General features: G+C 39.9%; 1 protein-coding gene across 3 annotated transcripts in view; it reads left to right on the top strand.

The window, feature by feature from the left end:
- The window catches only part of MAP4K5 (mitogen-activated protein kinase kinase kinase kinase 5), a 71,704-nt gene that overhangs the window by 40,431 nt on the left and 5,930 nt on the right, over positions 1 to 25,343 (top strand). For 2 of the 3 annotated variants that reach the window (XM_026849608.1, XM_026849610.1), the window contains 25 exons: positions 9 to 51; positions 1,789 to 1,861; positions 2,799 to 2,930; positions 3,441 to 3,503; positions 4,810 to 4,891; positions 5,531 to 5,647; positions 6,000 to 6,078; positions 7,087 to 7,145; positions 8,188 to 8,252; positions 10,855 to 10,899; positions 11,614 to 11,656; positions 12,128 to 12,338; positions 12,841 to 12,938; positions 13,032 to 13,073; positions 13,713 to 13,797; positions 13,888 to 13,967; positions 17,564 to 17,624; positions 18,579 to 18,581; positions 18,670 to 18,784; positions 18,934 to 18,992; positions 20,334 to 20,437; positions 20,824 to 21,001; positions 21,975 to 22,043; positions 22,748 to 22,840; positions 24,660 to 24,730. In XM_026849608.1, coding sequence (XP_026705409.1) covers positions 9 to 51; positions 1,789 to 1,861; positions 2,799 to 2,930; positions 3,441 to 3,503; positions 4,810 to 4,891; positions 5,531 to 5,647; positions 6,000 to 6,078; positions 7,087 to 7,145; positions 8,188 to 8,252; positions 10,855 to 10,899; positions 11,614 to 11,656; positions 12,128 to 12,338; positions 12,841 to 12,938; positions 13,032 to 13,073; positions 13,713 to 13,797; positions 13,888 to 13,967; positions 17,564 to 17,624; positions 18,579 to 18,581; positions 18,670 to 18,784; positions 18,934 to 18,992; positions 20,334 to 20,437; positions 20,824 to 21,001; positions 21,975 to 22,043; positions 22,748 to 22,840; positions 24,660 to 24,730 — 2,070 coding nt within the window. The remainder of the gene's footprint in view (positions 1 to 8; positions 52 to 1,788; positions 1,862 to 2,798; positions 2,931 to 3,440; positions 3,504 to 4,809; positions 4,892 to 5,530; positions 5,648 to 5,999; positions 6,079 to 7,086; positions 7,146 to 8,187; positions 8,253 to 10,854; positions 10,900 to 11,613; positions 11,657 to 12,127; positions 12,339 to 12,840; positions 12,939 to 13,031; positions 13,074 to 13,712; positions 13,798 to 13,887; positions 13,968 to 17,563; positions 17,625 to 18,578; positions 18,582 to 18,669; positions 18,785 to 18,933; positions 18,993 to 20,333; positions 20,438 to 20,823; positions 21,002 to 21,974; positions 22,044 to 22,747; positions 22,841 to 24,659; positions 24,731 to 25,343) is intronic. The other variant, XM_026849609.1, reaches the window with a different exon arrangement.

Here is a 25,343-nt window from a genome sequence, read left to right as displayed (position 1 = left end):
TGTTTTAGGGTGCAAATATTCTACTAACAGACCATGGAGATGTTAAATTAGGTAAGTTGCCTGATTTTAATAATAAGACAGAAGGCAAATGGGAATATTTTCATTTGATCAGTCAAAAGCTACAGTACCAGCTGGCATACTTGTGACTTAGAAAGTTGCCTTTTACATTTATCATTCCATTAAGACAAAAATATAACTACAACATAGAGACCATGCCTCCAAAGAAGAATATTCAGCTTCTGTAAGGCTTTGTTTTGTGTTGAACAGCACATGCACGCCAAAGATTGAACTTACTACAGATGATAAAGCATAATACAGCAGATCTCCTGTATAGTTGCAGTCAGGTTTTTTTAGATATAGTTCTTAGTGGCATCAACATTTTGGTGTTCCACTGTAGGATGTTCTTATTCTTATTTGGGGCAATAGTTGACGATAGAACGTGTGTATCCATGGGCTGGTGTACGTATGAGATGAGAAGTTTTGCATTCTGTCAGGAAGTTGCAGATACTTTCTTTTTTTCAACCACCAAGCCTTGAAGCCTCCCAGGTTTGCCTGGAATTTGCCAGGTTGGGGTTACCTGGGTATCAACGTGTTTGTTCCTAACCAGAATGGCAGTTGTCCCTCAGAGCCTCCAAGCATCCACTGTGTGAGGCAGCGTGTCCTGAGCCTGGCAGCCTGTGGGGTCTGATCCTGGCTGTGCCTCTAGCCCAGTGTTTGACGTTGGGCATTTCCACACAGGTGTGGAAGTGGAAGCTCTCCTACTTTGCAAGCACTGAGGTCTACAGATGAAAACTCAGAAGAAATCTGTCTGACTGGCTTCCTCCAGTGACACGTTGCATTGAGTGCAGCACAAACAGGCTGAATCTCTTGTGATCTGAGTGTGCTGCCTTCAAAACCCTTATCTGCTTGTCTGATACTTCACTTCACAGGAGTTTATGTGTGGTTAGAGCTCTGCAGGAAGCAGGGAGCTGACATCCCGGGTGAAGAAATGGGATGCTCATCATCTCACTCTGTCCAGTGTCAGAATCAGGGCGGTTGTGCATTAGCTGTACTGCTACTCTTTAGAAAATTTATGTAGTTCAACATGTTTACTCCCCTGTGGTGAATCAGGAGTGCTGTGCTAGGAAAGTACAGCTTTTTAAAGAAGGGAAAAATTTAAAAAAAAAAAGTCTTGAAACTGATAGGAGATTCTACCAACTACATTAAACTTGGGTCATGCACTGATGCTTTCCTCTAGCCTGCTAAGCTAGTTAGATTTGCCCACAATTATCCTCCGGCTATCATACTACAAATGCAATAAAAATAAAAAGAACTTAAATGATTTTTGGCTCTGCAAGACCACCTGATTATCTGCAGCTCTGAGAGCAAAGGATTATTGTCCCCTAGACAGTCTCCAGAAATGAAAACAGATGGCCCCCCGCAGCTCCTCCATAAGTAACACAGAAATAGTACCGTTTCCAAAGCGTGATGCTTTTTTTCCTCTTGGATATTAAATTGAATATCCACTAAATTTTCTGAGGTTGCTTGGTTGCTGTATTGTGAGATGGAAAAATAGCTAGGAAAGGAACCAGCTCGTGAGTGAGCTGTGTGTAAAAACTGAACTTCCAATTTGAAGTCAGGTCTGAAGACATAAGCTGATCTCATTATTACTCTTTTAACTGTTGAAGCTTAATGAATTTTTAATTTGGATGACAGACATGATTGTTCTTTCATAATGTGCTACTTCCTAGAGTAGAATTGGGGTCTTAAAATGAGATTTCTAAGTCTATGATAATTTTATTTTTCCAGCTGACTTCGGTGTAGCAGCAAAAATAACAGCCACCATTGCGAAGAGGAAATCATTTATTGGTACCCCTTACTGGTAATAAACTGGTTTGATTGCTATAATTGTATGCAAAGATAAGTCCGTATTTATGCCAGGAATTCCAAAATACATGCACTGAAGCATACACACACATTTCTAAATGTACATAACAATTGCATAAATTCCCTTTCTTCAAAGTAAAATGCCCAAAGGGTAAAAACCTGGGAAGCACTGATTGTAGCTGATGTGTTGGTGTAACACAAGCTGCCTGATACTTGAAGCAGGATTGCTGTTTCTCACACTTTTATTAATGCAGAATAATCTGCCCTTTTTCTGGATGCCTAATGGTCATTTAGTTTCTCAGTAACTCCTTACACTTTTAGTGAATAAACTAAACAATGTCTTTTTGATTTCTGTGCAGAAAGAGTTGTGAAGGAAAATAGATGTGAAACTATTTTGTGAACATCTCTACTGGTTAATGTCTGTACAAGACAGCATTGAATATGCAAATATATCATTGTAAATCTTGAGCTGGATTATATATGCAAATTGAACTGCTGTTGGTTTCTGGCATTACTGTGATACAGTTGAGATGCCCAGGGCAGTATTCTTGGTATAGGCTGAACATTTATGTACAGCTTAATCCAGACAATGGCTTTTAATTATTTGCTGCTCTCTTTATCCTGTTGGAGAAGGAGGACTGAGGGCAGGAAGATTATCGGGTCGTTAAAGCATTTCACCAGGCATCATGACACTGGTTCTATTCCTAGCACTGCTGTCCAGCCTGTGACCTTGGGTGAAGCACATCACCCCTGTGCTTCTGCGCTCCCCTACCGTTGGCCAAGGGGAGGGGGGACATCAGGCTTTTCCCTGACTCACGCTCTTTGGAGGGGTTTCTGCTCTAGGGTTATGTGAAGAGCTTTGCGCTCCTGCGTGCGGGCGCTGATTCGGAAGCGGCTGGTGCTCTCATTGAATTATGCCTTTGCTTTTAAAGGATGGCCCCAGAAGTTGCAGCGGTGGAAAAGAACGGTGGATACAACCAGCTCTGCGATATCTGGGCGGTTGGCATCACAGCGATTGAACTTGCAGAGCTTCAGCCACCCATGTTTGATCTTCACCCGATGAGGTCTGCTGGCTGGGGAGCTTGCTCATCTCCAGGGTCCTCTTCAGTGCCAGTAGATACAGTTTAACCTTCTCCATAGCTCAGACCTAAGAAAATCACACTTGGATTCCTTCCTCCAACGTCAGCTTTCTGCATGAGCTGTGTCGGCTTTTAAGACATAAGTTTGAAGCTACAGACTTAAATTTAGAATTGAAATGGTCATTAAAATGTTTAATTTAAACCACCCCAAACTTTGTAGTGTCAACAACAATGTGATAAAGAACAGGTGCAGTAGATCACTGGAGAAGCTGTAGCCTTATATTTAACAGGATTATGCATGACAATAAGAAGATCTTATTTAAAGATAAGAAAATCAACAGCTTTACTGTGTCCGTCCTCTAACACAGCATAGACTATAATCCAGTTTCACCAGTATGAGTCTTACCATACAGTAATAATTCAAAGTGCTTAGATATTAGAATGAAATTAATTTTTTTTTACCATATAAGAACATTATTCTTCCTTTACTTTTAGGGCTTTGTTTTTAATGTCGAAAAGTAATTTTCAACCACCAAAGCTAAAGGAAAAAGCAAAATGGTAGGTTAAACTCTTTTCTTTGTTCAATAATTTGTAGATAAATATGTGAAAAAACTATTTGTCATTATTGAAGAAGGAAGGCACTGAAAAGTAGTGTGTGCTAGTTTTAAACTTGGGAACCTGAGAGGTGATTTCACTTACAGGAAGTTCCACTGAGAAACTAGTTGTTTTCTGTAGGTGAAAGCAAACGAGAGGGTTCAGGTCCAGCAGCAGATGTTTTCTGACATGACAGAAAACCAGGAGTATGGGACAGGATGAGCCCTGCTTACATAAATTGATCCCTGCCAGTGATCCAGAGGGAAATGAGATCTCCCTTCTTCAGTCCTTGTATGTTCTAGGAACAAAAATTACTTTATCTTTTTCCCTTAATTCCTATTATAGGGTATTTGCCACTCTCAAGGGGACAGGTAATTGTTTAATCCTTTCATGATTTCTTTAACCTGTTGTACCATCCTAGTGCCTGCAGGATTTTGTACCACACTTACTCACATTTTATTTATGAGACTCAAACCAATTCTGGTATGCGGGATTTTTTGCTCATCATGCTGCTGTACAGTCTTTCTACCTTGAGGTGTTTGGGTGGCCAGATGGAGAGGAAGGGAGAAAACATTTCTAAGTGCATGTTTCCTGTATTGAAACTGCTCAGTGTAACCCCAGCCAATGCACTTTACTCCTCCAGTGCTGCCTTCTCAGATGTTGGGACTAGAAGAGGAAATGTCTTTTGTAACATGACTTGAAAGCGAGCAGACTTGGGCTAATATTGTCCCCAGAGAGGTGTAGTAACACAAATGCAATTGTGAGAAAAATGCTTGAAAAAATTGTAGGTCTGGTCATAACTCAGATCTAAAAAGAGGTGATATGACACAGACACCTAACTTGTTCTGGAAATAGCAACAAAGCATTTTAAAGAGTAAGTTGAATCTCTGTCTAGAATTTTCTATTTTATTTTCCTACCTGTAGCCAAGAACAGTGACATTTGTAGGTTTGCCTAGATTTTGAGGGTTTACTGGGTATATCATTCATCATTTTTATTTCTGATACCCAATTCTGTAACAACTGAAACTGGAAAAAATTGAAACAACACCATTCAGGTTTGGTTTATTTTCTGTACCAAAATTTTTCCCTGCAAGTTCCATGAGTTGAATGGGGTTTTTCCTACTTTGTTAACTTGGAACTGTAATTATTCAGTGAGGTACCTGGATGACATTCTAATTTAGCACATCCTTTTGTCATCTGTTGAGTAACTGTGTTAAAATCAAAAATATCTTCTTGGAAAATTAAACGTAAAACCTCATTTTTCTTTAAGGTCATCAACATTCCATAATTTTGTCAAAATAGCACTTACAAAAAATCCAAAGAAGAGACCGACAGCAGACAGACTCCTTTCTGTAAGTAACTTGGAACATTTAATGACATCAGTAAGAAATCTCTTGCTTCAAAGTAATCAACAGATCAATAGGAAAGCAAACTGGAACCATTTTCTTTCTCTGATTGTACAACACGGGTGGTGAAATCTGAAGGAAAGGCATTGGTCAATTGTAGGAAGTATCAAGAATTCGTGGAGTATCAAGATTTTTATACAATTTATGGTAGGAAGTATTACAGAAGTTTGCTTCGTGTTCTGTCTTCAGCCTTGTGCTTTCTGCAGGTGGGGGTGTCAGCCTCTTAGATATAGCTGCATAGATGTTGACCCTTCCTATCACCCAAATAGAAAAAAAATGCATTTAGCAGTTGTTTATGTATCTATTTCTGCCTTCTTAAACTTGACTGAACTACTACTGTAAAAAAATGGAAGTTAATGTGTAATTGTTTGACTCAGTCTTTAATTTCCATTTTACAAGTGGCCAAAATTATATTGTTTCCATGCTTATGGAGGGCTTAGAAAGTCTAGCCATTAGGGAGTCATTAAACAAATACCCAAGCCCCTCGTAAGCAGGCAAAATTCAGTGGCATTCTATGTTGGATGTTTATTAATGGAAGTTACACATCAGTTGCATATTATAACTTGTTCTGTTCTGCGGTTCTAGCATAGCTTTGTAGGACAGCCTGGTCTTTCAAGATCTTTAGCAGTTGAGCTGTTGGACAAAGTTAATAATCCTGACAACCATACACACTACAGTGAAGTTGATGATGATGATTTTGAGGTGAGGACATCTTTTTTTTTTTGTCTTTAGGTAAAACTAGGCTTTAAATATCCTGCTTTGCTTTGGAAATATTACAGCTTGACAGGGGCACTACCCCAACAATTTTAGAGCTCTGTTTGTAGAGTTACCATGCAGGAGAAGCCAGGAAATACTGCCACAGCACTTGTCACACTTACTTGTGGGTGCATAGAAGGATCCTGTGCGGGGCTGTGTGGGGCTTGGCCAAAGGCAGGGCGTGTTGCAGTATGTGACTGCAGCAGCCATTCTTTCTCCTTGTTGGTCTGTTTGTTGATTGAGATCCAACAGAAGGCCACGTGACTTTCCTCAGCTTTTCTGTTTCTAACCCTTGCAGCCTCACTCCGTTATCCGCCATACGATTCGTTCTACGAACAGGAACATTAGAGCAGAAAGAACAGCATCAGAGATAAACTGTAAGTTCCTGGTGTGCTTTGCCCATTTTGCGGTGGTGGTTCCATCCTCCCACCGATGGAGGATGTTGGTGTCATTCTTCTGTTGTGTTCCTTGGAAAGTCTCTTACGGTGTTAGTACATTTGAGAAACAAAACTAGAAGAGCACATATGTGTGTGAAACTTCAGTCATATTTTTTCCAAAACCAAAGTGAAAACTTGCATATTTTTCTGTAGTTTCATTCTGTCTCATTGCTGCATCATAATGTTTACATGGAAACCTTGCATGACCAGCATGGCCTTTCGGCTCTGATTTCTGTCAGACCCTACAGCCTTACTTAAACCAGCAAAACCACTAATAACACACAAACATCAGGAAATGAGAGCGAGTTGATAATTAGGAGGGCATCTTTTCACACGAGTACGTTGAATGTCATGGTGTGATGAGAAAATACAGAAAAAACATAGCATTTTGTGTTTCTCTGCACATTGTTTCAAGTTCCTAAATGAAACATTTTCTTGACCCTGATGGAGCATTTGTGATTGCAGTTGTCCTCACCAGGGTGCATGTTAACATAATGCATTTTCTTTTTAAAACAATATTAATACACTACTCAGATCTAAGTTGACATTTTGAGGGTAGAAATGATCCTTCTCCAGGTTTGGATCTTTTGTAGTGTAAACGCTCTCTGCTCCTCTGCATCACGTACATCACACTTTTAGGAAGCTTGCTGTTAAAAAGCCTCTTTCTTCTCTTTCACATGTATTGAAAGTAACATGTGGTTATGTAGTTACGTTTTAGTGTACTTTCATATAATGACTTGGTATTTATTTTTGGTCTGTTTCTTTCTTGTGGGTTTTATATTTGCAAATTTAAGCATTTAGACAATAACACTGATACTTAAGTGATGGTCATATTTTATAGGCAAATGAGGGTTGTGTACGTAATATTTAGATCTGTTACAACACGTGTTTCACTGTAGTAAGTATTGAAATGCATGTATTAAATTTGAAAATGTAATTTTTTTGTAGTTGATAAGCTGCAGTTTGAGCCCCCTCTACGGAAAGAAACAGAAGCTCGGGATGAAATAGTAAGGACAAATGTATTTATTTTTTTCCTTCATTTATTAAAATCATAGTGTCTTCACTGTGTTGTGGTTCAACTCTAAGTATTATGTCTCTGAAGTACAAAGTAATGGGAAGACAACTCTTTGTCCCCAGACAATTGCCACATTTTAAAGAAAATTAATTGCCTTCTGTGTGTTGTGTGGAGAGTCATGCTCAGATGAAAAAAAAGATGACATGTGCCAATTAATTTGATAAAGTGAAGAGGCCCTTCTGCATTTCAGTCCCTGATCTTCCCATCATCAGGGTTTATTTGCTGCTTGTTTCTTGGAAAGCTGCTAGCTTGCCTGCAGCCGGTTTTGCCCCCTGTGAGCTGCTGCTGTTTGTTCCAGCCCTCTGCAGTTTACTGCAGATCAGCTAATTAATGTTCTTTGGGCTTGCTGTGTGCCTGTGCACACAAGGGCTTCATTTTTTAATAAGTGTTGTGAATAGCAACAGCTGCTGTTAATTTGGATTTGGAGATGTTAGTGCTCAGCACTCTAGAGAAACCCCATTCCTATTTTTTACAGCTGTACTCCAGTTCACCAGGTAGGTACGAGTTCATCTTTTTTTGAATGCGACTGATTCAGTTTATACGTGTTGTTGCGGTGAGGTCCCCTCAGTGCCATGTCTAGTGACAGGAATGATCCCAGCCTCTGCTGATGGCATCTCAGATGAGTTTGGAGGTGGCTGCAGCATGTTCTCTTGCTGGAAGAGTGTCTTGGAAGTGCCTTCTGTGAAAAATCCTTACAGAGTTTTTACCATAAAACTTTCATTTTACTTATTGCCACTTGATACTGGCGTTATATCATTTCCAGATGCTGCTTTTAAGTCTGAGTCTTAAGAAGACAGCTTTTCAATAGATGCTTTATAATTAGATTGGAAAGCATCATTCCACTTTGGAATTTAATTTTACTGCTTATGGGTCATTGTGCAAGGCTTGACAATCTCTCAGGCCTCTTTGTGTGCTGTGGATAAGGTACTTCAGTTTGACAGGGGGGAAAAAAAAATAAATTTCTGCATCTTCAGGTTGTGGCAGCTGGCACTGACTTTGCTTCACATTGGAATCCTTTTGTTGATGGTGGGAGCAGCAAGTAAGTACCAAGTCTAAAAACATATTTTATTTCTGTGATTTAATATGAAAATACACTCTGAAAGAAAAATTGAGCTATGGTGGAAAAAAAACCCATAAGCCTTAATCCACTTTAATATTCACAGAGTTAAAGGAGATTTTGCCCAGTGTACAGTTCTTCTGCAGTTGGTTCATCATTCTCTTGGGGAATGGGTTTTAATCTCTTTTAACCGCAAACAGTAGTTTGTTTTAAATCTGTGGTAGCTCCCCAGCTGTAGATGGAGAGTGAAGTGTAAATGTATGGCCAGCACACTGAAATAACACAGCCAAAGTCAAATTTTCTGAAACAAAGCTGGTAACCTTGCAAGGGCTGAGTTCAGGATCCTGCGCTGGCCTTGCACTTCTCTTCTGAGCCGTGGCTGTGGTTGTGACATCCTGTGGCAAAGCATGTTTGCAGCCCTGAAGTCTGGTCCTTGCAAGAAAGGGAAGGAGAAACCAGTTCTGAAGATTTGGTTTTACCAAGTTCAGTACGACGGCGCGACTGCTTCTGCTGTGAGTGTGATGAGTGTGTTCTGTAATACAGTCAGGTAGTGCTCTGGGGCGAAATGTTTTAGGTAGAGAAATGCTTTAACTGATTTCTTCTGGGATAAAGCAGATACTGGATTCTGCCTTAAAAAGCAACCTTTGAATTGGCAGTGAAAAGCATGGAAGTTCAGTAACACTGACTGATGCACATACGTAGTAGGGAAAGGTGGTATTGTGGTTAAAATAATTGCTCAGCTAAAAGAGCCTGTTTCCCATCTTTATTTGGAACTGAGCAGCAGACAGTGAATTTCTTTGGCTTTTTTGCAGATAAAGTCTTGCATAAGCTGTCAGGTGACCTTACAGCCCCCTGGAAAGCTGGCCATGTCACAGAGATTGCCAGTGGTTGTGTCTTTTTAAGTTCAACCTATTTTTCTGTCCTCACTCTCACCATAGTAAAACTTCGGGGTAGCTCTCTAGGCCCTGCCTCTCCTTGTCCAGTAAGACAGCTACTGCTTTCCTTCCTCTCTCGGTTTGTTTGTGTGACCCCGATGAGCTGCAGATTGAAAGCCTTTCTGTGAGTGCTGGTTTTTCTGCAGACAGCTGGAATCTGCAGGGTCGAGGAGCAGGGAGGGAGGGAAGCTCCTCCCAGCAAAACAACTTATTGATTTGACTCTGGTTCTGGAGCGTTATTGTTTGTACCAGGCTGTATTAAAAGCCTGAATGTAGCTGCAGCAAACGTGGCTAGGGCTATAAATTGGTAAATAGAGATTTAGTATTGCAAGGAGGTCAGGCAGAAAGTTTCTGGATAGTGAATCTGTGCTGCTTACTTGGAAACCACTTCCAGTTTGAAAAGATAAACAGGAAATGCATAGCTCCTCTGTCCCAGCAATTCTGAGTAATACCAGGGATGTACACAGAGGATGTGTGCTGGGGGGTCCTCGCTTTTCATGCCCTCTGGCTTTGGTCAGAGTGAGTGCTGATTGATATCTTCAGTTCAGGAATTACTTGACTGGAAAGATGAATACCACAATGTATACCTAGTGATTTGAACTTAGTTCTTGTTTTTTCTCATCCTTATTGTAGCATTTTAATTTTTTTTTTTTTTTAATTTTCTATATTGTGAAGGTGGTTTTTGTTGATGGTTAGACTATTAAAATTTTTTCGTTAGTTCCAAATAGTTCAAGTTGGCAACTGTCCTGCTGCTTTCCAAACTTCAGGAGTAATTTGTGGGAAATTTCACATTCATCCAAATTTACTTTTTCTGTAATATGCCTTTGCTTTCCTGTTCGTACCCCTGTTGTCATCCCTCAGTGGATGGAGTGTTGGGGGATGTGGAAGGAGGTGTGAGTTGCTGGGGTACAGGGTGTCTGCTCTGCATGCAGAGACTCGGACTGCACCAGGCTGCTGCAGCCTGAAGAAGCCTGAGACAGCAGCTTCTCTTCCACCTCACAATTCCTAAATGCAGAAGCCTAGACTTCACAACATCACAACAGCATACTAAGGAATGCTCTTTATTTGGTTTAGATTTATGGTTTAGATTTCTTTAGATTTAATGCAGTTTATGGGTTTTTTGAAGACAGAACTTGACAATTGCCATTTTGCAAAATTTTATCAGTTTTTGTTTGGATCCTCTAGTCACAATTTCTTTTTTGACCCCGGGGTAGCTTTGAAACAAAAAATCTCACTGTAATGGGAAAGTCTGTGTCTGTAGTGTATAATACTAAAGGAGGAAACCTGCCTTTGCAAAGACTTTTCTCCATTTGTCTCTCAGTAACTTCCTCTGTTCTCATCTTTTTCTTTTTTTTTTTTGGTCTTTTATACTGTTGTGAGGCATTTCAACAATACTTAAAATACCAGGCAGGGAAGTGAAAGATGGTGATATCTGGTATAGAAGAGAGCTTCAATGATTACTGTGGGGGGTGAGGGAAAGGAAAGGATCATACTAAATGAAAAAGGGCTTAATGCAGTGAATAAGAGAAATACTGATTTGAAAAGGACTGGGGGATGCTTGTTATGAAACGAAATGACGTCACCCGTCGGTTTAATTGCATGTGTCGACCTTAGAGCAGAGCTCTTAATTTTATAAACATTTTACCTAGGGGACTGCTTACAAAATTTGGCGATGGGAGTGAAGATGTTGAAGAGTGAGTGGACCTCCTTCACGTACAGTTGTGTTCACGCCGTGCGGCTCTCGCTAAAGCAGGCAGCGTTCTGGCAAAACCTCTTTCCTTTAAAATGCAGCAGGCAGCTTTGCCACTCACAGATGAGTGAGGGCTGGTTGCACTCAAAGGTCTAACCCACGCTTGACTGTTTGTCTGATCGTCAGGAGAATGTCTGCAAAGCAATGCTTTCTTCCCTCGCTCTCCTTCCTCAGGTTATCTTAGAGTGCCTATGGAAGTGCCTAATACTTTAAAGGAGATTTTGTGTTGATGAATCCATCAATTGTGAGCCAGGCCCGGTAGTGACAGGACGTGCAGATATTCCTGCAGAGCTCTGGTGGGGTATGTGCAGCTCCTCTGGTGCCCACACATTTGTCTGATCCAGAGCAAAAGCTGCAAACTTCACCAAACTAGTCCCTGAACGAATATTTATTTGCTAATTTCAAATACCCTTCAGTGCAGAACGCTCTATAACATTGGCATTTATGAAAGAATGTGAGTTTATCAAAAAACAACACTTCTAACAAGATTAACGTGCTTTTTTCGCTCTCTTGGACTTCTAGTTTAACCTCGTTCATGCAGTGCTGTGATCCATCTTTTCTATGCATCTAGCTGGTCTGATTTCCAGTCTGTGTTCTCAAGTGATTCTGTTTATGCTGTTGGTTTAACTAAGACAACTACTGCACCTTTTCGTTGCAGATCAACACTAAAGCGAGCAGGGCCACCTCCGCTACCTCCTAAGGTAAGAGATGATGGTTTTTAAGAGTTTTAGGTGGCAAATGCCACTTGTGCAGCCTCTGCAGTGCTTCTGTCTGATGCTCTCAGGAGGTTATAAAGTCTTATCAAATACCATCTGCTAGCAGACTTCGTGCAGACTCCTATTTTATGCTGACTTGCAGTCTGTACGGTCTCGACCTCTGGCAACTCCTGGCCTTGACTGCTGCCCTAGGCAAAGTGACTTGTAGGTATTTTCCCTCCAAAGACAGCACGCTGCGTGGGATGTGTTCTTGTTCAGCACTCTGCTTGCTGCTATGGTTCTTCCACCAGAGAAAGAATACCTCTTAGATTATTCTGCTGTCAAACACCTTTTTTTTGTTGTTTTGGGGTTTTTTTTTTTTGTGTACAAGCTGTCTAACTTGAATTAAACTTGTCTAAAGTTTGTGCTTCCAGGTACCATTTCCCAAGTAACCTTCACCTCTTTGGTTCATTGCAGCCAAGAATAAACAGTTATCCTGAGGAAAACCTCCCAGATGATGAGAAATGTCAGACAATAAAACACTTCCCAGACTCGCAGAACAGAGCCCCACCAGCTCACAGGAGACAAAGTATCCCTGTGTGTGGGTCTCAGAATGATTCTTCCCCCGTTGGTATGACCAGCAGCATCAGCAGCCCTGGATTGCTCACGGCCAGATACAGCGACGTAGGTAAATGTGTTACATTTCCTAAAGGTGACTTGCATCCTGTAAAAAGAAATCAGTTCTAGAATCAGCTATTTAATTTTTTTAATACGAGGTGCAGCTTTCCTTTTTATAGCTGTGCTGCTTCTTATTAGACCCATGGTGGAAACATTCTTCCCAAAACAAGGACACTCAGCCAGGCAGTACCATTCCTGTGGTGCCTGCAAGAATAACAAAAAAAAACAACGAATGTGCAGGGAGGATCATCTGTGAGGACCTTCCCACAGCTTTATTCTCAACTGTGGCCCAGGCACTGTTTGGATAATGGGAAGCCTTTATGACTGTGTAGCTCAGCACACAGAAGAGCAGCCAGCTGTCCTTGGAAGGGTTCAGCTACCTGAGATGTATATATGAGAGTTTCAGAGCTCACTTCTCCACTAGACACAAAGGAGAGGAGAGAATAGGGCACCAAAATATTCTCTATTTCACTCTCAAGTGAGCTACAAAATGTGTCTGGGCTTCTTTTCAGGAAATGGGGATGGCATGCTGAAACTCATCGAAGAAAACGCAGAAGGGCCTGGACAAATCCCTCAGCTGCCACGTAAAAAAGAGAAAAGAGATTTTCCTGTAAGTATGGTGACTCTCTGATTTCACTATCATATTAGCTAGCCTTACGTCAGTGCGTGGGAGGTATTTTATGGTCTTTCTTTCTTCCCACAGAAGCCAGCAATCAATGGTTTACCACCAACACCGAAGGTGCTGGTAAGAAATCTCATTTGCAGTAGGACTTATTAGAAGCCTGATGTCCTGGCATCTTTCTAGTTTCAGAGAGTTTATGCTAGAATAAGCCACCAGCTCCTCTGGGGTGATTTTCTGTATCTCGTAGCCAGTTACTTTTCATGTACTGAATCCACAATATTTGTTTCCTTCCTTAAAAACTTCCTTTCACCATTCAATGTGGATGTGAAGAGTTGGAGATTTCACTGGCTCTGTGAGTTGTGATCCCTACTGGTAGTTCCTGCTTAGTGAAAAGGGGAGAGGTGGTGGTGATGTGAGGATGTGTTATTACTTCAGCATTTCTGCTTGTTTTCCCCTCATTATGGCATTTATATAAGCACTGGATCTTATTCTTACCCAGTAGGTACTTAAAATTGTTCATATGGTTCTGATCCCACTTGGTGTTTCTTAATGTATACAAAGTCTATGCAAAGGTTTGGAAGGTAGCATTGTAGCTTTGGGGAAGATAGAAATGCTTTGCATCAAGGCATATTAGAGTAAGTTTGTGTCTGAAAAAAAAGAGAGCAGCAGTGTGCACAGGTGTGTACTAAGTGGCCAAATGCCAGAAGATAAACCACTTTCTGCTGTAAACTTGTTTCAGGTTTCAGTTTTGGTGTTTTTCAGATGGGAGCATGTTTTTCCAAAGTCTTTGATGGTTGTCCTTTGAAGATTAATTGTGCAACATCATGGATACATCCAGATACTAAAGGTAAAATTATTTTAGGTTTGTATTTTAAACCCGCCTGTTGCCAAAGTGGTAATGAGTGTCTGAAATAATCAATTTGTCTTCAATTTTTAGATCAGTACATTATCTTTGGCACGGAAGAAGGTATCTATACTTTGAATTTGAATGAACTTCACGAAGCAACAATGGAACAGGTGATTTTGGGGGATATTATGAAGCAAGCAAGTTTGGTATTAGAGGGGATAGATGGGATACCAGGCTTTGTGGCATAAACTGGTTCACATCAAAGCCAGCAATGGAAAAATTCATAGTTCCACTACCTCCCTGAATTTTCTGTTGCTGCTTATGTAACACTGCTTTCAAAGGAGTGCTCTACTAAAACATTTCTTCTTCTTCCTGGAGACAACTGGTTACCTGCCCTTTCTCTCTCCATTTCATCTCCACTAGATGGCATATTGCTTCTCCACTACCAAAGCCCTCAGCCATTGAATTTAACTGACATTGTTACCAACAACAAATACGCATTTGCTTCTGTTTTCTTGGGCTCTCTAACCTTTTCCAAAGCCACTTCATGCAATCGTGGTATTGTTGAATTTTCTTTTTAGAGTCAGGAGTAGCAGAGTATTCCGGAAGGGATTGATACTGATAGTAAGATTTATACCTGTAGGTTTCTAAAGCTGTTCACAAAGGCACCTCAGGCCTCTAAAGAGTGTTAAATTCAGTGAAAACATGGCACAGGTCAGCAAGCAGAGCTGGCAGAGTGGGTGTATCTATGAGTAATAGTGAGAGAAGGGTGATTTGACAGAAAGGGCACTGCATAGAGATCTGTGCTTAGGAGGAGAAAGTCTGCTGCTTCTGGGAACATCGTGCTAGAGGACAAAACTCGAGAGGGACAGAAGGGGAGGAGGTTCAGCAGGTTCAGGGAGGGGGATAGTTTCGCACAGACAAAAGCAAGAGAAGATTATAACGGGCTTGATGGTGAGAATTAGAAATTTGAATTCAATACGATGAGAAAATCCTTTCAAGAGAACAGAGGGTGCACCTGAATGCAGTAGAACAGCACTGAATAAGAAGTTGTTTATCTCTTTGTAGCCTCAGTAGACATGAGGAACAACTACTTACTTTTATAATAAATGTCTAAAAATTGTGGTGGCAGCAATTGGAGACCCTCTGGCCTTTTTACCTCCATTTTCTCTTTACTCTGTTAGTCAAAGCAATCTCTTTCCTTGTACATTTTCTTCCACGTGCTTTTTTATCCTATTGAAAGGTTAGATATGCCAGTGGTAGGTAGAGAGAACATTCAATGCACCCCGAAACAAAAGTTTCCTTTTCTGTGAGAGCATTCTCTGTTGGCAGAAGTTGGGTGTGATCCACTTCAAACCCCAGCGGCTTTCCTGCAACGCTGCTGCTGTGCTGCTTGTTTCCTTATTTGCTTTTATTCATTTTATGATTTCTCCCCACCAAATGCACATTTTAAACTGTTTCTCCAACTTCTAATTCTGATCACATCTTCCAAAGTGCTCACTGCCTCTCCAAGGTTAATATGTCGCAATTCAGAGAATACTTTTATTCCCTTGTTAGTTTTTCAGTGAAAACACTGAATAGAATCAGACCAGAGAAGACACTATGTATCTACAGGCTGCTTTTTCCTTCTATTAAATAACAAATTACTGATAGATATTCTGCTTTTATGTCCAACCAGTTGTCTATTTTCTTTTTTCAGTTTCTTCTAGCCTGTATTTTCTTATTTTGCACGTGGAAATGGCACACGGGGCAAGATCCTTCACATATGTTTCACGTTGTACTGTTTCACTGCCCCCAGCAGGGCAGTTATTCTGTTAAAGAAGGAAATTCAGATGTTCAGATACAGACTGTTCTGCACAAGTCTGCACTAGCTGCTCTTGTTATTCTTTGGTAATTAAAAAGTATGTGGCTTGTTCCAATGCTACTCTGGCTAGCCAGTCGGTCAGACTATTTTGCAATTCCCACCGCCCTTTTTATTTGGCATAGGTAGTGTGTTTGTCCTTCTTGAGGTCCTTGTTCATCTTCCATCAGATCTTGACGATAATCGTTACTGAGACCTTGGGGTTTGAGCCAGTTCTTAAGTACTGTAAAGTAAACTTGATTGGGAGCTGCTGACATGAGTGTATCTAGTTGAAATAAAATGTAATGTATTCTTTTTCTGCTTCTACCACAAGTCTCTACCCTGTTGCTTTTAACTGTAAATCATGTAGTCTTTCTTTCCTGTCAAGCAGTGGGCTTAGCCTTTTTGTTTTCCAGTCACCACGTTTATCGACTTCTCTTATATGGGTAATTTGATTTGCATCTTAACCTTTCTTATGTTTCTTCCTTCAGGCTTATCTTGTGATTGTCTCTTCATCCTTAGCATTGCATCCTTGCTTCCACTTTCTGTATAATGTACTTGGGACTCTTAAGGCGTGGGGGGGAAATGAGAAATATTTACCCATCTTGAGGTGGCTTGGAGATAGTTCATAGGGAACAACTATTTCCCTTCTCTTCCGATGGAGACATTAAGTGAATTAAAAATAAACAGTGAGTAACTGGCTTGGAACTTTTTGCTATGGGGAGCTGCAATCGCGAGGAGTTATTGTGAGTTCAGAGGGGAGACTGGACAAATTTATGGAGGATTAATCCATTGAAGCTCACTAAATATGTAAAGCCCATATCTGATTCAGCAGGTTTATGAGATGAAGAACTTGGTACCTGGCAGAGTTTTAGGTGAAGTATTATATATATTTTTTTCTATGTTTTCACCATTTTTAGGAGAATTTACATCAATTTATGGTGTCTGTTGGAAATAAATATTAGGTTAGATGGGCATTTACATGAACCAGCACAATCATTCTTTTGTAGAGCCTGGATTCAAGCATCTTCTGCTGTGTTTTGCAACAGCTTCCCTCAGTGGACCTCAGTCTGCTGTTGTCTTTTTTTAATATTCTCCTTTAGAAACAGCTTAATACTTTGAACTCCTTTTTTTCTTATTGGAAATTTTTCCTTGAGGAGGACCTTACCTATAAAAACTGTTCAATAAATATAGTCTTTTAAAAAAAAAAAAGTCCCTGTCCTTATGCTGTTGTATTTATCCATAACTTCTTTTGTTGAGACTCCCGAATGCTGTCATTTGTCATCACTTTTACCAGATTACCCTTCAGGTTGTCAAAAGGTTCTTAACTTTAAAATCTTCTCAAATCTAGACTAGCTGCTCCACAAATAACTTCTTCCCTCTGAAACAAAAATAAGTCCCAATGCCTTCCATGAACTGTCTCTTTACAAAGCATCATGCTAACGCAAATAGCCAGGCAGGTATGTCCCACAAAATACAGGATTTTGTGGTAATTCAAGATGGTCAGAAAATAATAATGCCTTTTTTTCCCCTCTATTCTGACTTTTGTGGGGTTTAGTAGGTTTCTGTAGTAATGTTATCTTTCTTTCTCTGGTTCATTCCTGAGCAAGCTGTATCTTTATATCTATGGTATTCCAGTCTTGCCAGTTGTCTCACTTTGGTTCTGTGCTGCTAATTAAAAAATAAAGAAAAAATGAATTTTGAAAACTTCAAGGGTAGAAGAGGGAAGGAATGAAAACTTTCAGACAGAGAAAAGGGCTAAGCAAGGGTTCAGAAGAGCAAATTAAAGGGGAAACTGTAGTTGCAGCTGGGACCTTTTCCAGTGTTGATCCCTGCAGGAATAGTGGTGGAGGTGGAGCAGACAGAGGAGACCACGGTTGGAAATTCCTGTTTGTTTTTATTAATGGAAATATTTTCTTTCTTCAGTTATTTCCCCGAAAGTGCACCTGGCTGTATGTTATCAATAACACCTTAATGTCCTTGTCAGGTATGTATAAATAGAGGGGAAAATGAATAAAATTATAAATAAAGAGAAACATTTAAAGTTATAATTCAGTAAAATGTATTTTGACTGTACTGAAGTAGAAAACTGCACGTTGTCTCTTGTGTTTGTACAGGAAGTTTTGCTTCAAGAGTCTTTTAATGTGAAAGACTTCCAGTGATAAAAGTGGATGTATACAAGTAGTGGAGCCAGTTGTCTGCAGTGTACCACTATATTCTTTTACTTATTTATTTAATTTTTTTAGTTAGCTTGGAAAAACTCAGCACTTGGTATTTATTTGTCAAAAAAGAGTTGCCTCTGCCAAGGCTGCAATTTGACTGAAAGTGCAAGAGTGTCCTCTTCTTTGGTCCCTGAGCTAGGAGAGTCAGAATAAGGATGGCTTTCATGTGTCAGAACAAAATTAGGAGAGGATTAACATAGGCTCATTATCAAAATGTAGCTGATATCACTCTGTGTATTGTAGGCCTGGCAGCATCTTTGGTGTGAACCAGATTCAGAAGATCAATCTACCCTAAAACACCAGTTTCAATCTGAAGGAGATCGAGGTGGCTGTAAAATAATGCTAATCCAGGAGACTGATTCTTGAAAAAATAATTATTGGGTTTTTTTAATCAGCTGTCCTGAAATAAGACATTCAGGATAGGAAACCAGAGGCAGTGTGCCATGCAGACAAATTGTAGGAATGTGCCTTTAAACACGCAGGGGTTTGTGTAACACCACTTCTAGAAAACATCCTGGTACAATTAATTGTTATTGTATAATTACAGCCTTCTAAAAATGTTTACATAAAAGTAACTTGCAGAGCTGCTTTAGCATTACTGAAAGGAACTTTGAGTTGAATGCCATGTCTTCTCTATACGCATTATTATTGTTGTCTTCTTTTTCTTTTTCTTCATAACCGGACTTGAAATATCTGACACGCGTGGTCCGTTTTTCTAGAAGGTAATTTTCTATGCATACAATTTCTAAAACGTGCAGTTCTCTGCTGGAGGCATGAGTGCGATGTCAATTGTGCTTTTCTCTCTCGCAGGGAAAACGTTCCAGCTCTACTCCCATAATTTAATAGCTTTGTTTGAACAAGCCAAAAAAACAGGATTAGCTGCTCATATTCAAACCCATAGGTTTCCTGACAAAATATTACCAAGGTACAAATCTTTCACTTATAGATAATTCTTAACAAGTGAAAATTCCCGTAAATACTGATTGTAAACTGGTACTTATGTTAAATTGGTAGCATGAAGAGCCTTCAACATCTCTTGTTGATGCATATTTTTTTTCATAATTGTTATTCCAGGAAGTTTGCCTTAACGACAAAGATCCCTGATACAAAAGGATGCCACAAATGCTGTATAGGTGAGTAGCCATTCAGTTCTGCAGGTTTTTTTTCCTGGCCTTTGTCATTGGGCATGGCATGTCTTAAACTCATTTCTTTGGAATAAACTTATAGTTAATTGTTCAGAAAGCTGCATGACTGCATTATTTCTTAAGGCTGTGCCTAAGTGGTGTGTAGCTTTCCTTTTAACTAACGTGGGGGTCTTTTCAGTAGAAAAACGTTTTTCATATCAGCTCTTCACTTAGAAATTAGACCTTGCTGTCTAGAGCAAGGTCCAAAAGGAAACTCAGGGGATTGCCAGCAGCATGCAGCTGAGGGGTGTTGCACACTCTGTGAGAGCTGCTGAAGCTCTCGGTGACAAAGTTTGATGTTTGGGGTCTCTGGCTCCAGGCTGCCACCTGAGCCAACTAGTCACTGTGCCACGCAGCCTGCCTGCGAGTGCAAGGCTGCTTACAGAATCCCAGACTTGTTGCACATACACAAAGACCCTTTCTGCTTTGTTGACCTAGATCCAACTTTTAGCAAGGCTAACTTGAAAAGAATATTTTCTACAAAAAAAGGGCTGGGCATGAATAAAAATGATGTCAGCCTGGGGAGGAGTGAAGCCATGGCTCAAGTTCTAAGTGCATGCAGAAGTCTTAAAGCTTGTGAAGTTACAGATTTCTCTTTGGCTTCACTGACTTTCAAAAAGGCTTGAGCTTTCTACGGAATGCATGTCCTTTTGAGAACTGGCCCTAGTACTGTGTGAACTTGTACCTTCACACTTGTAAAAATGCTTAAGCAGAGCATAAAGTGCCTAGCTGCAAGCTTGGATATCCTGTTTGGCTCATATAAAGTGCCTACACCAGGCATATTTACACATGATTCCTAAAGTCAGGCTGGTCTTGTATCCAACAGACCTTAAAAAACCACAAACCCTTTATCATATTATTCCATTAGTTGTCAAAGCTCACAAGGAGTTATGGACCATCTTCACTGCTTGGGATTTTTTTTTTTTTTTTAAATCACAACTTGACCCAGACCTTTCACTCCCCCTGCTCATACAGCCCCAGGAAAAAGGTGTTACAGCTTTTCTGGCCAGTCAGCATGTGGCCTCTTTACTGGGACTCAAAGAACACTAGTGGTTATTAATTAGAAGAATAATTTAATTTATCTGGAATGTAGCACAATATTAATCACTGTGGATATTTGACTGTCAAGCCAGAAGGCAATTAGTGTGAAACTGATGCTGTTTCTTAAATTATTTGCAAAGATAGCTGTAGGGTTTTTGGTTTTTTTTTTTTTTCAAGCATGCATTGAACTTGTAGAATTTTTAAAAGGGTTTTTTTTTCTGAGTTGTGTTGTTTGTTTATTTTCTACAGTACGAAATCCCTACACAGGACATAAATACCTGTGTGGCGCATTGCAGTCTGGAATTGTTCTACTACAGTGGTATGAGCCAATGCAGAAATTCATGTTAATAAAGGTAAGTATTTCATTTTCATTTAGAACATTTAATCTTAATCATTATCCAGTTGTTGAAATAGCCTTTCCAGAATTTGTAATGGAAAGTACATCCCAGTCTAGTGCCGTTTGTGGGTTCTGAGCACTTGAAAATCTGTCTTGACACATTTTGACTAAGAAAATCTTGTGGCTGAAGTCAGTCGAGCGTTGGCTCAAGCTCAGTCCTAGCAATAACAGAGTAGCCTTTACCTCTGCACGACATAATATTGCTCGCAGCTCATGCTGTCTTAAAAAAGCACTCTTAGTAGCAGTGAAAAATTCTTTCATACTTTGTGCATGTTATTTTAGGCTTCTTGCTTCCAAAAGGGAACTTTACAAATGCCTTACTCCTGGGGTTTTTTTTTCCAGCACTTTGATTTCCCTTTGCCAAGCCCCTTGAATGTGTTTGAAATGCTAGTGATCCCAGAGCAGGAGTACCCCATGGTCTGCGTAGCTATCAGCAAGGGCACTGAACCCAATCAGGTAGTTCAGTTTGAGACAATCAACTTGAACTCTGCTTCTTCGTGGTTTACAGAAATCGGTGCAGGTAAGACTGTTGGTCCATCTCGTGACCTTTTCATTGTCTGGTAACATTTGAATATTTCTTCCTCAGAAGTCATTTGGAAACCCTTTAGGCTAGACAGAGTGATGCAGCTCCTTTCCCTAAAGCATAATTGAAGCTGATCCCAGGTTATTCTCCTGCCAACTGCAGTATAAACAATTTTTCTTAAACGACTTCAGTTTTAGACACATCTTTTATTTTATAAATTTCCTTAAGTACTAACGCAGCCCCTGCTGATTGGGTTCTCATTTGTGGTTGCATACTTCTTCCTGGGATCAGTCTTACTCCTCTTTCCCCTTCTTTCTCATGTAAAGACTCACATAATTGCATTCTTGTCTGTCCTCCAGCCCTTGGGAGAGGCTTGTCATCTTCAGCTGGCTATTAATAACTAGAAGGTTTTGTTCTATCTTCAAAAGCTAGCTGATACCTTGCAGATGCTTTTGTCTGCTGCCTGCTTTGGATATCCTTCTTTGCATTTAAATACTGCTTTTTAGCAGCTTTACCAAGAACCTCATTAATAAAAACTAGAAAAACTATTAAATCTAGTTTTATATTGGCACAATAAACTTTCCAGATGTGGATTTATGGGAAAAGAGCATTTTTTTTTAGGAGCGAAGATTCCCTTGATGATTCCTTTTGATCATTATCGTGCCTCTTCATGAAGGAAGCTGACTTGCTGTGCTGAACTGTAACATAAAATGTATTTTATGCCAATAAACAGTAGTGCTTTCAGATTAAATACCTGCTTTGAACTGATGGGTTTGTCCTTAGGCCCTGTACTCCCCCAGAACATTCTGGGATCATATAGCCTTAAAAATATTTAAGACTAACAAATACTGTAAGTTGCAAAAGATTTGTAGCATACTGAAAAGGCCGTAGCAAATTGTTAAGAGGTTGAGGGGAGGCTGAAATCAGTGTTATGACGTGATATAAAATAATCTGTTTTCTTTTTCACAAGGCAATCAGCAGTTAGATGCCATTCATGTAACACAGCTGGAAAGAGACACTGTCCTAGTCTGCCTGGACAGTAAGTAACACATCTCTGTTGGGCAACTTCCTACATCTTGTGCAAAACTCCTTTTGCCACAGTTGTTGATTTTAACTCTACCACAAGTTAGTATTTCTCCCTTTGTTACTCATTTGGGTTGTAATATTTCGGAAAAGATGCAGTTCAGATAAGCAGGTTTTCATTTTGACTCTTGTGATTCCACTTTTCATGTGTGAAGCATTCTTCTTTCTTTTGAAATGAAATGTCATGCAGCCTTACAGGGCAGAATTCAAATATATGCCAATCAGGAATTTTCAAAATTTACATGGAAAAAGTGACATTTGCCTGTTGCATATCTAGCAGGACAGATAGCTGCCACTCCATCTTACACAGTGATTACAGCCGTATCTTTCATGCATTAGAGGTTAATACCTCAATGGGAAGTTTGCAATGACTTAGTCTGCCTAAATTTCCTAAATTATGTTGAATTCACATTTCTGCACTGTGTGTTATTTGCAGGAAGGCTGTCAGTAGAGTCTGAACACATACAAAGTGACTAAGAAGGTTTTCTATATTTATTTTGAGAGAAGGGTGCTCCTGAATTCATTTCAGGCAAACACTGTAGATGTTAGGTTTGGGCATTTCTTTGTGCCTGAAAAATGAAATTAATATTTCATACCGAAAGGCATCAGTAATCCTTTTCAGCAGTGGGTTTTAATACTTGTTTTTCTGTTTTCCTTGAGAATTCGTGAAAATTGTGAATTTACAAGGGAAATTGAAGTCAAGCAAGAAATTGGCCTCCGAGCTGAGCTTTGATTTCTGCATTGAGTCAGTGGGTGAGTGATTTGCTTCTCTGTTGTCTCTCAAGGACTTAAGAACTTAGAGGGATGAGTGTTGAAGGGTTTTTTAATAATCTAGACTGGTCTAGTGCACCCAGTGGAGCCTAACACTAAAAATTGCCTGTGTCAGGGTACTCTGTGCTGTCTCTTTGTCTCCACTGATGTGCTGAAGAAAGTAAGGCGGTTGTCAGATCGTGTGCTTGTTTCCATCTGGTGTCATTTCTGTTTTATAAGATGTATCATGATTTAGTTAAAAATAAGGCTGAATAATTTCTGGTCATTTCCCTGATACTGAGAAAAACCTTTGGGGAGGCAAATAATATTTTAGTAATACAAAAAAATTCTGTTAGTCTTCTAAAAGCTAGGATTTGATTTAAAGTGATAGTACATCCATTTTTTAACAGTCAGTGTAGTAGTAGTTCATTCTAATTCTTAGAGGACAGGCTGCTGTCTTGAAACTACTAGAGCACAGTGGCCTTGCTTCTAAAATTTGAATTGTAATTGTCAAGCAAGTATTTCTGATGTAATAAGCTCTCAGAAGTATCTAATTACTGTAAGTTTAAGAATTTTGTATCTTAGAAACTGGTTTCTGGAATCGAAAGCAGTAGAGACACAACTTGCTTTTGTGAGCAGTTCTGTCCAAGTTGCATTTCTGGGTTCTTCAGGCATCTTCCCTTTAGAAGGAGATTCTTGACAGAGCTATTGTGTATTTTAATAGCGATGAGTAAAGCAGTGCACGTTCTTTTATATGGCATCTCTATTTAGATACACCAGACCTGTCCTGAAGGAAGATATTTTCAATTAAGCCTGTGATTCTTCCCTGAATTCTGACACATTCTAATTAACTGCTGTACTTGTATCATACAATACCTCCTGCTGACACATGCGTAATGTGACTCGAGCATTGCCTTTTCCTTGAACTCTGGAGGTATTCAGAGACAGAAACATTTATCCTGAAGTCTTGCACTTACTAGCTGACATTGGGTAATGTGAGCGGTTCTCTACACTTCAAGCAGTCTCTTGGGAATTCAGGGTATTAACTCTTCATTCTCTGATTGCAGGGTGGAGTGAGGAGTAGCAGGTGAAGGTTAGTCTAAGGCTGTTGTGACAAATATTGCTCTTAGGATTCTGCTGACTGCCTTTGTTCTGTGTATTTAGGACATGGCTAATACTGAGCAGATACAAACTGCAACTTGAAGGAACAGTAAAGGAAAACAAGTAGAATTTAGGAAAATAAAACTCAGTGTAAAATATATTCCGCCTAAAGAACACCCAAGCTCTTCATCCATTATTTTCAGCAGTCTGGTAATTAAATCACAGAGTTGGTAGCTTTCTGTGTTCTCTCTTTGGCCCTGGATGGAAGACTCCTCTTTATTTTTCATGCTTGCATCTATTTTGAAGTAAATATAAGTCAAATGATCTGTAGTTTCCAGCAACCCACAGTGTTTTGGTTGGCAGCATGTTTATACACTTCCTGGTGTTTTCTGCAGAATCATTAGGAAAACAAAGATCTAGAGAGTAGAAGTGAAAAGGAGAAAAGGAAAAACCAGAGATGCCTATCTTGGCTTGGCAAACAGGGAATGTCTGAGTGGTATCTTTTGAATTGCACTTTAAAAAGTTACGTGCGTCTCGGATCCAAACAGTCATTTCAGTCCAGTTTTTCTCCAGCGATTTTGGAGTTTGGCTCTACCAGGAGTCCAAGTCTCACCACGTACTTTCTTCACCTGCTTCTTCTTATCCCTGCTGGTGAGAAACCCAGGTTTCTGTGGTTCAGATCAGCCATGCTCGGGTCTAATTTTGTGTTTCACCTTTGCAGTGTGCCTTCAAGACAGTGTGCTGGCCTTCTGGAAACATGGCATGCAGGGCAAAAGCTTTAAGTCAGATGAAGTAAGTCTCTCCAGGTTTAATTTCTTCCTGTTTCTTCCTTACCACTTGATCCTTAGGCCCCTCTAGCTGCTTCCCTAGTGATAATGCTTGTGCTCCGTGTTGTCATTGCTTCAGCTTGCTGGTTGCTTGCTCTGACCTGCCTGCTTATGTTGCTCTTGGTAAAGCTCATGCACATGCTTTAGCCAATTCTGTTTCCAAGAATATCAGTCAGAGACTCCTGAACTGCTTCTGCACAGAGCCAGCACAGATCTGGCCTAAGCAGCATTTGGGTTTCTTGGATTAAAAGCTCAAGTTGGCAGCATCCTTTTAAAAAAAAAAAAAAAAAAACAAAAAAAAACACACCACTTTTTTTAAAGTGTCCTTTTTGATGGCATCCTCTGAATATACAGGCAAAGCTAGTCAGTCTCTGCTGACAAAGATTGAATCAACATACTCCATCTGTGCCACCAAGTCATCTAGGCTGATAACAGTCTACAATACAAGTTATTTAAAATAAGTTGTATTTTATTAAATTTAAAACTCTTTTTTGCTTAGCGTTATCTGATTCAGTCCTGTAATTTTCACTAAATTGTATTTGAATTTTTGAAGAGACTGATCTTTCCCCCCCACGCCC

This window comes from Athene cunicularia, assembly GCF_003259725.1.
Source record: "Athene cunicularia isolate RWA chromosome 5 unlocalized genomic scaffold, athCun1 chr5_part1, whole genome shotgun sequence".
Lineage (NCBI taxonomy): Eukaryota > Metazoa > Chordata > Aves > Strigiformes > Strigidae > Athene > Athene cunicularia.
The sequence above is the reverse complement of the archived record's forward strand: the minus strand, read 5'-3'. Positions and strand labels throughout refer to the sequence as shown.